This window comes from Hevea brasiliensis, chromosome 12, assembly GCF_030052815.1.
Source record: "Hevea brasiliensis isolate MT/VB/25A 57/8 chromosome 12, ASM3005281v1, whole genome shotgun sequence".
NCBI lineage: Eukaryota > Viridiplantae > Streptophyta > Magnoliopsida > Malpighiales > Euphorbiaceae > Hevea > Hevea brasiliensis.
In genome coordinates this window covers 8,550,416-8,561,552 of record NC_079504.1, presented here as the reverse complement: position 1 = coordinate 8,561,552, position 11,137 = coordinate 8,550,416, and the positions used below count along the sequence as shown (strand labels likewise).

The 11,137-nt window shown below is 27.7% G+C and overlaps 1 protein-coding gene across 1 annotated transcript; it reads right to left on the bottom strand.

Annotated features, from left to right (window-relative positions):
* Positions 1-9,132: 9,132 nt before the first annotated feature.
* On the bottom strand, positions 9,133-10,891 carry LOC110649944 (7-deoxyloganetin glucosyltransferase). Its single transcript, XM_021804707.2, has 2 exons — positions 10,299-10,891; positions 9,133-10,194 (listed from the first exon to the last, which is right to left on the bottom strand). Exons 1-2 carry the CDS (start codon positions 10,813-10,815, stop codon positions 9,254-9,256), a joined length of 1,458 nt encoding a protein of 485 aa, XP_021660399.2. The 5' UTR covers positions 10,816-10,891; the 3' UTR covers positions 9,133-9,253.
* Positions 10,892-11,137: the final 246 nt, after the last annotated feature.

Genomic DNA, 11,137 nt, shown 5'->3' with positions numbered 1-11,137 from the left:
TGTCACTGCCCTTTGGTGCAGTCACTCTCTAGATTTCCCTCTCTAATGCCGAAGCGTGGTTGGGTTACAGTGGATAGATAACCTCCATGCATTGCCTTAGAGCTGTAACTTTCTGTAGAGCAATTAATTATTGGCAAATCCAGCTCCCATGGTTCCCAAAAATGGATAAGATAAACTGTCAGAAGTGATTTATGAGGCCCTTGCCAAAGGTTGTTTTCATTCAATCACGTTATTCTCCATCTCTATTCTTATTCTCGTCGTCACCATTCAAGCAAGCATAGTAATAATGTAAAATCAAGCGCTTATTATTATGAAAAAAATTTATATATTATTAATAGAGACATAACTTTAATCTTTTATAAGATAATAATTCAAATGTTATAAGTCGAAGAAATATATTCAATATCAATAAAAAATTGTATTATAACATTCTTTTTTTGTAAAAGGGTTAATTCCAATACAACTGACCAAAAAAAGGAGAAAACAAAAAGTATAAAAGCAAGATAAAACCATTAACCGAAAATATACAGCAGTCACAAAACAAAACCAAACTAAGAGTCATTACCAACTCGTCTGTTAAAAAGCTCAGCAAACGAAACAACGCCAATAAAAACACTACAGGAGAAAACTTTATTGCCCTCTTAAAATATGAACAAAAGCCTCACTTCAACCTTCATGTTTGCAATTGTTAGCCTTTATGGTATGCTTGGATTGTTAAGATGTTATCTGTAACACTAATCCCTTGTCTTCTTCGACTCCTATTACAAGCAATAGTATAGGTACATCGAAATTGAACCGTTCGATCTCTTTCCAGACGCCATTTATTTTTCATCAAATATATATATATATATATATATATATATATATATATATATATTAATTATATTTTTAAATCAATATTGGCTTCGGATAGTGCAATAATGGGGGCCTATGATTAATTAAGTTTCCAAAAGGACATTGGCTTTGGTGCTCAGACATCCACATCAAGATTCCAAGAAGCTTCTGTATTTTTTTTTTAATAAGAATTCCAACGAGTTGCTCAACATTCATATGTTATATGTAGTCAAGTTAAAGGAGACTTTTTCTGAAGCAAAAGAAGACAAATCAACCCGTTCCATCATTTTCAACTTTCAAGATATTTTGTAAGATATTTTAGATAAAAGTGACTCCACGCACATTAAACAAATTGAAGAATATGAGTCGGATAAAAAATATATATTAGTTAATTAAAAATTTTGGAAATATTAAATTTTTATAGTTAAAAAAATAATATATTTGATATGAATCAAAGAAATAAAAAAAATTAAATTAAAGGTAAAGTTTTAAAAATTTTAATTAAATTTTTATTTGATGTTCTTTTTTTCATTGTTTAGTAAATAGAATAATAAATTTATAAATTAATATTTAAATTTTTTTGTAAATTTTTTCTATGAGTCTCAAATATTTAAGTCAATCATTATATTGAGTAAATATAAAGTATAAAATTAATTAAAGAGAATAAAATATTTAACTGTGAAAATTTAAGTATTTATATTTATTTTTAATAAATAATATTTATGTTAAATTATAATTATATATGTTTAGTATTTTTTTTTGTACTGTATCAATAATTTATAAGATTGATAGTATAAATAATTTTATACTTTTTTAAAAAATAGTTCCATATTTTAATATATTTATTTTATTCTCTATAATAGTAGTTACGGGAACTTAATAAGTTAAAAATATGAGAAAATTAAGAAGATTTTTTTATGTCAATTGGCTTAAAAGTCATAGCTATTTAAAAAAAAAAATTATTTAGTTTCTTAATTATATTTAAATTAATTTTTATAATTTTAAAAATATATAATTTAGTCATTACATTTGATTCTATTAACTATTTAATTTTTTTATTTATTTTGATTAATTAAAGATAAAAGTATTAATAATAATAAAATATTAAAAACGAAATCGATTATAGTAATAAAAACCCAAAAACAGAATTATTTATCATTAATAACAAAAGTTGTAAAAAAAAAATAAGTAATATAATTAAAACTTAGAAACTTTTATCTATTTTCTAAAATAAAGTACCTAAGTTTTAATTATGATATAATACAGAGATGATAATTTAAAAAAAAAAGATTGTAGTTATTTTTTATTATTAATTTTGAACTGAGTTAATTAATTTTACAGTGAATTAAAATAAAAAATTATTGTAATATATGTTTCTCTTTTAAATTTTATATAAAATCAGTAGAGTCAATTGACTCTACCTTGGTTAAAGTAAGTTTGCCTTTATCTTGACCACATACAAAATATATCTCTCACTGGGAAAAAATTTTAAAACACGGCACATAATAATTATATTATATTCATTAGTTATAATTGATCTTATGTGAATCTCATTATAATTAACGATACATATCTATAATCCAATGATAATGTAAAGCTTCTTATATCTTATTTAATTAGAAATAACTCAGTAAATTGATTTCAAGTTTTTGAAAAACTCTTAAAAATTTACTCGTATAAATCATCAAAATCTTAACTTTCTGAAAAATTAAAACTCTCTATTTTGCTACTTCAAAAAATAACTTACCCCAATTTGTCAAATTACTTAATGAAACTTGTCAAGAGGTGTGCCATTTGAAGTTTGAACTGAAAAACAGACGTTAAGTTAGGAAAGCCTGAAACCTTTCCCGACTCATTCTTCGACTCCATTGGTAATTATCATGCGGCTAACTTGAATAAAGACCTCTCATTCACCATTAATAAGCGGAAAATTCCTGCCTAACTCAATTTATTACAGATTTAATATATAAATGTGTGAAATATATGTCTTAAACACAACACAACTCAACTAAACTCAACTAAGCCTTTATCCCAAAAATTTGGAATAGCTATATGGATTTTCTTTCTTCGTTCTAAACGATTTTGGGTTAAATCCTCGGAAATGTGTAATGCTTCTAGGTCATATTATATTACTCTCCTCCAAGTCAATTTAGGTCTATCCCTTCTTTTCTTTTTATCCTCTACCCTAATATGCTCTACTTGTCTAACTGGAGCCTCGGTATGTCTATGCTTCATATGACCAAACCACCTCAACCTTCCTTCTCTCAACTTATCCTCAATTGGTACCACTCCTACATTTTCTCTAATACTCTCATTACGGACTTTATCTAGTCTAGTATGGCCACACATCTATCTTAACATTCTCATCTCCGCAACTCTTATCTTAGACACATACGACTCCTTTAGTGCCCAACACTCACTACCATATAACATGGCCAGTCGTATGGCTGTACGGTAAAATTTTTCTTTCAACTTATTGGGAATCTTGCGATCATATAAAACTCCAGTGGCACGTCTCTATTTCAACCATCCGGCTTTAATCCTATGACTAACATCCTCCTCACATCCCCCAACTACTTGAAGGACTGAGTCGGGATATTTAAAGTGATTACTTTGGGGCAGTATCACTCCATCTAAACTAACTCCTTCCTTATCATCAGTTCGGCCTTCACTGAACTTGCAATGCATGTATTCTGTCTTCGTTCTACTTAACTTAAAGCACTTTAACTCTAGAGCACTTCTCCAAAGCTCTAGCTTTCTATTAACTCCTTCTTACGTCTCATCTATCAGAACTATATTATCTGTAAACATCATGCACCAAGGGATACTCTCTTGTATATGTTTCGTTAATTCATCTAAAACTAATGTAAAAAGGTAAGGGCTTATAGCTGAACCTTGGTATAATCCAACTGAGATAGGAAACTCTCTTGTGTCCCCTCCCACTGTGCGCACAATAGTAGTTGCTCCTTCATACATATCTTTCAATACTTGTATGTACCTAATAGATACCCCCTTTTGTTCTAACACTCTCCATAAGACATCTCTTGGAACACTATCATAAGCCTTCTCCAAATCGATAAAAACCATGTGTAAATCTTTCCTCATATCTCTATATTTCTCCATCAAGTTTCTAATGAGAAAGATCGCTTCCATAGTTAAACGACCAGGCATGAAGCCAAATTGATTGGGAGAGATAGAAGTATCATGACGTAGTCGATGTTCCACAACTCTCTCCCATAACTTCATAGTATGGCTCATGAGTTTAATTCTCCTATAGTTTGAGCAACTCTGTATATCTCCCTTATTTTTAAAATTAGGTACTAAAATACTCCTCCATTCATCAGACATTTTCTTTGAATTTATAATATTATTAAACAATTTAGTTAACCATATCACTCTCATATCTCTCAAATACTTCCACACTTCAATTGGTATTCTATCGGGTCCACAGGTTTTATCCACTTTCATTCTCTTAAGTGTTTCCTTTACTTCTAAAAATCTAATACTTCTAGTATAATTGACATTCTTTTCTATTGATCTGTAGTCTATATTCACGCTATTACCATCTTGACTATTATTAAAGAGATAATTAAAATAATTTCTCTATCTTTCTTTAATGTCCTCATCTTTCACCAACACTTTTCCTTTTTTATTCTTAATGCACCTAACTTGATTGAGATCTTGACATTTCTTTTTTCTCCTCCTTGCTAATCTATAAATATCTTTCTCATATTCTTTAGTTTCAAGTTTCCCATATAACTTTTCAAAAGCCTGCGCTCTTGCTTGACTAACTGCTATTTTGTATTGTTCATATGCCTCATTATTATCACACTTAGGTAATTTCTTATACAACTCTCTCTTTCTCTTCACTACCTTTTGTACTTCCTCATTCCACCACCATCTCTCTTTTAAGGGTGGTCCATGTCATCTAGACTCTCCAAGCACTTTTCTAACTACTTCTCTAATCTTTGATGCCATCTGTATCCACATATCATTGGCCTCCATATCCAGCTTCCATGCTTCGGATTCGAGAAGCTCATTTTTTAACTTTACTTGCTTTACTCATTTGAACTCCCACCACTTTGTTCGAGCTATACTATTTCTTCTAACCTTACTTGAATTGTTCCTAAACTTGACATTCAAGACCACTAACCGATGTTGACTTGTTAAAGTCTCTCTCGGAATGACCTTACAATTATTGCATAGAGCTCTATTTGTCTTCCTCATTAAGAGAAAGTCAATTTGACTTATATGTTGCCCACTTTTGAAAATCACTAAATGTGACTCTCTTTTTATAAAGTAGGTATTTGCTAGTATTAGGTTGTACGCCATAGCAAAATCCAGAATGTTTTTTCCCTCCTCATTTTGGTTGCCAAATCCAAAACCTCTATGAATATTCTCATAGCCTTGCCTATCACTTCATACATATCCATTCAAATCTCCACTGATAAAAACATTCTCTTCATTCGGTATGTTTTGTATTAGATCATTCATATCTTCCCAAAACCTTTGTTCACTCTCACTATCTAGTTCTATTTGTGGGGCATAAGCACTAACTATATTTATTGTTTCTCCTTCTAGTACTAGCTTTACTAGTATAATTCTATCACCTACTATTTTCACAGCTATCACAACATCTTTCAACGTCCTGTCTATGATTATGCCTACACCATTCTTATTTCTCTCCTTTTCGGTAAACTACAGTTTGTACCCTGAATTACTCACTTCCTTACTTTTCTCTCCTACCCATTTGGTCTCTTGAATGCAAGCAATATTCACCCTTCTCCTTTCCAAGGTATCCATCATAATCATTATTTAACTGAATTATTTTAAAATTTTTTATCATTGCAAGTTATGAAAGGACAAATATTATATATTTTTTTAACAAAGAAAATATGCTTTAATTTTACTCTTTTGTCCAGTAATCATTTGAATACATTTTAGAGCATTTTATATTTTAATTTTTAAAATATTATAAATCACAATTTTTTTATTTCAAAAAACAATTAATCTTGAATATTATATTTTTATTAATAAAATAATTTTTTATAATTTATTTCACTGCATTATATATTTTATAACAGTTTAATTTTTATAATTTTAATATTTATAATAATTTAAATTTTTTAATTTGAGTTAACTATTTTGATTATAATTTATTAATGTTGAATTTTAGTAGAAATATTATTTTATTTGTACTAATATAAATATACTTTAAAAATTAACTTATTTTTTATAAAAATTAAAGATACTCGATTATAATTTTTATTATATTTCAAAAAATAAACCATCTATTTTCAAATTGATAGGGATGAGTATAATTTAAAACACTTCATTCTATTTAAAAATATATAGACCATATATAAAGGATAAAAGAAAAAAGAAAATTATTATTTAGTTCGTGTATTTTAACGAAACTAATTATTTAATTTTTATATTTTAAAAAATATAATATTTAGTCTTTGTATTTTACTTTTGTTAAACTATTTAGTCCCTTCGTGAAATTTTTCGTTATTCATGCAATTCAAATTACTATTTAATCTATCAATTTTAAAGAAATTAATTAGTTAATTCTTATATTTTGAAAAATACTATTATTTAGTCTATCTATTTTAGTAAAATTAATTAGTTTATCAATATATTTTAAAAAATATAATATTTTAAAAAATACATTGTTAGATAAAAATAAAAATTTTAATATGTGGAGACTAAATCTGAAATTTATATTTTTTAAAATTTTCAATTTCTTAATATTATTTTTGTGTTTTTTATATTAAAAAATATTTTTTATTAATTACTTATAAATTTAATGAAACTGTCTTATACAAATAATTTATCAATAAATGTAAAAAAAGATGATGAGAGAGGGAAGAATGTAAACTTAAAGGAGAAAAAATATTGAGATAAAGAAATAAAGGAGAGAGATTATGATAGTTTATGTATAAAAAATAATTATAAAAGTAAATAATTAATCGAGTAAAATTATGAAAATAAATTAATATATATTTTTAAAATATAAAATATAATTAATTAATTTTATTAAAATAAAAAAATGAAACAGTAATTTCACCGATATTAACCAGTGAAAAGAATTCCAACAAGTTGCTCATCATTCATATGTAGTTAAGTTTTCTGAAGCAAAAGAAGACAAATCAACCCGTTCCATCATTTTCAACTCTTAAGATATTTTGTAAGATATTTTGGGTAAAAAGCGGCTCCACACGCAGGAACAAAGTATATGATGACTTTTTTTGTCCATTGCTTAGCAAATAGAATAATAAATTTATAATATTAATATTATAATTTTTTTATAAATTTTTTCTATGGGTCTCGGATATTTAAATCAGTAATTATATTGAGTAAATATAAAATATAAAATTAATTAGATAAAATAACATATTTGATTGTGAAAATTTGAGTATTTATATTTATTTTTAGTAAATAATATTTATATTAAATTTTAATTATATAAATTCAGTATTTTTATGCACTGTGTCAATAATTTATAAGTTTGATTTTATAAATAATTTGATGGCATACAAAATATATCTCTCAATAGAAATAAATTTTAAAACACAATGTATAGTAATTATATTATAATCATTTATCGTAGTTGGCCTTATGTGAATCTAATCATAATCAAAGACTCATATCTATAATTTGATGACAATATAAAACTTTTTATATCTTATTTAATTAGAAATAACTCAATAAATTAATTTTAAATTTTTAAAAAATATTAATAATTGACTTGTGCAAATCATCAAAATCTTAACTTTCTGCAAAATTAAAACTCTCTATTTTACTTCTTCAAAAAAAAAAAACTTACCCCAACTAGTTAAATTACTTTATCAAACTTGTCAAGAAGTGTGCCGTTTGAAGCTTGAACTGAAAAATAGGCGTTAAGTTAGGAAGCCTGAAACCTTTCCTGACTCATTCTTCGACTCCGTTGGTAATGATCACATGGCCATCTTGGATTGAAAACCTCTCGTTCACAATTAATAAGCGGCAATTCGTACCAAACTCAATTTATTGTAAATTTAATATATAAATATGTAAAATATATATGTTTTAAATTATTATAAATTAAATTTTAATAATTTAATATTAAATTTTTTTTAACAAACAAAATATACTTTAGGGTCAATAATTTTACTCTTTTGTGCAGTAATCATTTGAATACATTTTAGAGTATTTTATAATTTAATTTTTAAAATATTATAAAATCATATTTTTTTATTTTAAAAAATTCATCTTTGAATATTATATTTTTATTAATATAATAATTTTTTATAACTTAATTCATTGCATTCTATATTTTTTAACAGTTTAATTTTTATAATTCTAATATTTATAATAATTTAATTTTTTTAAAATTGAGTTAACTATTTTATTATAATTTATTAATATTGAATTTTAATAGAAATATTATTTTATTTATAGTAATATAAATATACTTTAAAAATTAACTTATTTTTTATAAAAATTAAAGATACTCGATTATAATTTTTATTATATTTTAAAAAATAAAACATCTATTTTCAAATTGATAGGGATGAGTATAATTTAAAATACTTCATTCTATTTGAAAATATGTAGACCATATATAAAGGATAAAGAAAAAAAGAAAATTATTATTTAGTTCGTGTATTTTCATGAAATTAACTATTTAATTTTTATATTTAAAAAAATATATTATTTAATCCTTCTAGTTTAAAGAAACTAATTAGATGATCCTTATATCTTGAAAAACACTACTATTTAGTCCATCTATTTTAGTAAAATTAATTAGTTGGTCAATATATTTTGAAATACATACTATTTTGAAAAATATATTATTGAATAAAAATAAAAATTTAATATGCAGAGACTAAATCTAAAATTTACATTTTAAAAATTTTTTAATTTCTTGAATATTATTTTTATATTTTCTCTACTAAAAAATAATTTTATTTGATTACTTATAAATTTAATGAAACTGATTAACTATTTATATAAATAATTTACATTATTTTTATCAACAGACGAAGACAATGAGAAAATGAGGGGAAAAGAGTACAGATTTAAGGAAAAAAAAATGAAAAAAGAAAATAAGAGGAAGCTATTATAATAGCTTATATTTAGAAAAAAATTATAAAAATAAATAATTGATTGAGTCAAATTATATATATCAGTTAATATATTTTTTTAATATAAGAATTAATTGATTAATTTTATTAAAATATAAAATTAAATAATAATTTAATTAATCTTAATTAATTAATAAATAAATTAAATCACTTAACGAAAGAAAAATATAAAAAATAAATAATATGATTTTTAAAGTATGAAGATAAATATTAATTTAATTAAAATATAAAAATTAAACGATAATTAACCAAGAAGAAAAAAAATACAACGATAGATTTCATCGGCTTGTCTAATCTGTAGAAGATGACAGTAGAGCTTGGTTGATGACGTTTTCCAAATTCTGGACAGATGAGCCTCCGAGACTCGCAGTAGCCTCTTTTGCCATCTGCCTCCATTCCATGGCTTTCTTCTTCATTTCTTTACCCTTGTCTCCTTCCATTAACTCTATCAAAAGGCTCTCAACTTCATTCCTCTTCACATCACTGTTTATCTCCATGCCAATGCCCCATTCACTGCAAATGTAACGGCAATTGGTTTGTTGCTCTGCGAAGAAAGGCCAACAAATCATTGGTACTCCTGCACAGATGCTTTCAAGGGTAGAGTTCCATCCACAGTGTGTTAAGAACCCTCCAATTGATGGGTGGCTTAGCACTTGTTCCTGGGGGCACCAGCTTGCTAAAAGACCTCTTTCTTTAGTCACTGTCACAAACTCTGGCGGGAGAACGGCGGTATGTCCGGCGACAAGATCAGGCCTGATAACCCACATAAATGTTTTGTTGCTATTAGCAAGTCCCCAAGCAAACTCTACCAACTGCTCGTTTGTCATGACAGTGATGCTTCCGAAATTCACGTAAACGACTGAGTTGGGTTCTTTTGAGTCGAGCCATTCAAGACACCCAGATTCTTCTTTCCATAAGTTTGATCCAATCAACTTCAAGTCCTTATCTTCAACGTTATCGAGGAGAAGGTGAAGAGAGCCAATGGAGTATACAGGGGGCAATAATGTAGAAAGTGCAGTTAAAACATCATGCTCCAAGGCATCAAATGTATTCAAGATAATTGCAGAGGCTTTTTGACATCTTTCAGTCTCTGAGATTATAAAATCAATCATAGCGTCTCCAGGATCTGTGGTTCTGATAAAAGGTGGTATATCCCTCAAGCGGATACCTTTCATGCCTGGAATCCAATCTATAACGGTATCCAGGTAACCATTAGTTAAGTAGCTCTCATCTGCAAATTGAAAACAAGGAAAAAGATATCATCAATATTAAAATTAATTGCTTCATCTTCAAAGGAATCAAGTAGGTTCGAAATGAAATGTAAGTAGAAAGAACCTTTCAATGGCGTGAGACCCTTGTCAATTAACTGATGACATTGAAGGTAGGCCATAAAACCACAAGCACTAGTTGTCCAAAACAGAACCTCAGGAATATCCAGCTCCTGTGCTGCATCAAGAGTGAAGCTCATGGCCCCATCAGAAATTATGCAAGTTACAGGAGGAACGTCAGATGAAGAAGTGTCATTGAGCATGGAGAGGAGGTTTCTAAAGGGAGCCAAGCAGGTTTTCTTGGTGGACTGGCACAGGGATGGTATGTCCTGGGTGGCATCAGCGTCGGTTGGAGGGAGGCCATCGGGGATGGTATGAAACTGAAAGGTAGGGAGGCCGTTGAGAGAGTCGGGGCCTCGAGATTTGAGGAGGCGCTTATGGTTATACTCGGTGTTAACAAAGGTGATATGGAAGCCTTTGTGGTGGAGGAGTTTGGCTAGTTTGAGCATGGGGTTTATGTGGCCTTGAGCTGGGTAAGGAATGCAGACTGCATGAGGCTTTTGAAGAAAGCTTAAGGAACCCATTCTCTTGCTTCTTTGTCGTTATGAAAGAACTTCAAAACAATTTGTAGATTGAGATTGTTAATTAGTTTTTACTCAAAACACAGAATGGGATGCTGTGAGCAAGAGAATGCATGGGGCTTTTATAGACAAATGTCAGGAAAGCGAGAGATTATTAGGTCACATGTAAAACTCAGGTTCATTTTTCTGTAAAAAATAATGTTATTTTTATGGATACGGAGAATATTCTACAATCTGAAGGAGAGACTATAGCTTTCTAGAACTCATGATGCATGGTATTATTAATTGATATCTGAGGCAGGCAGTCCCAGTCAATTACAACTTC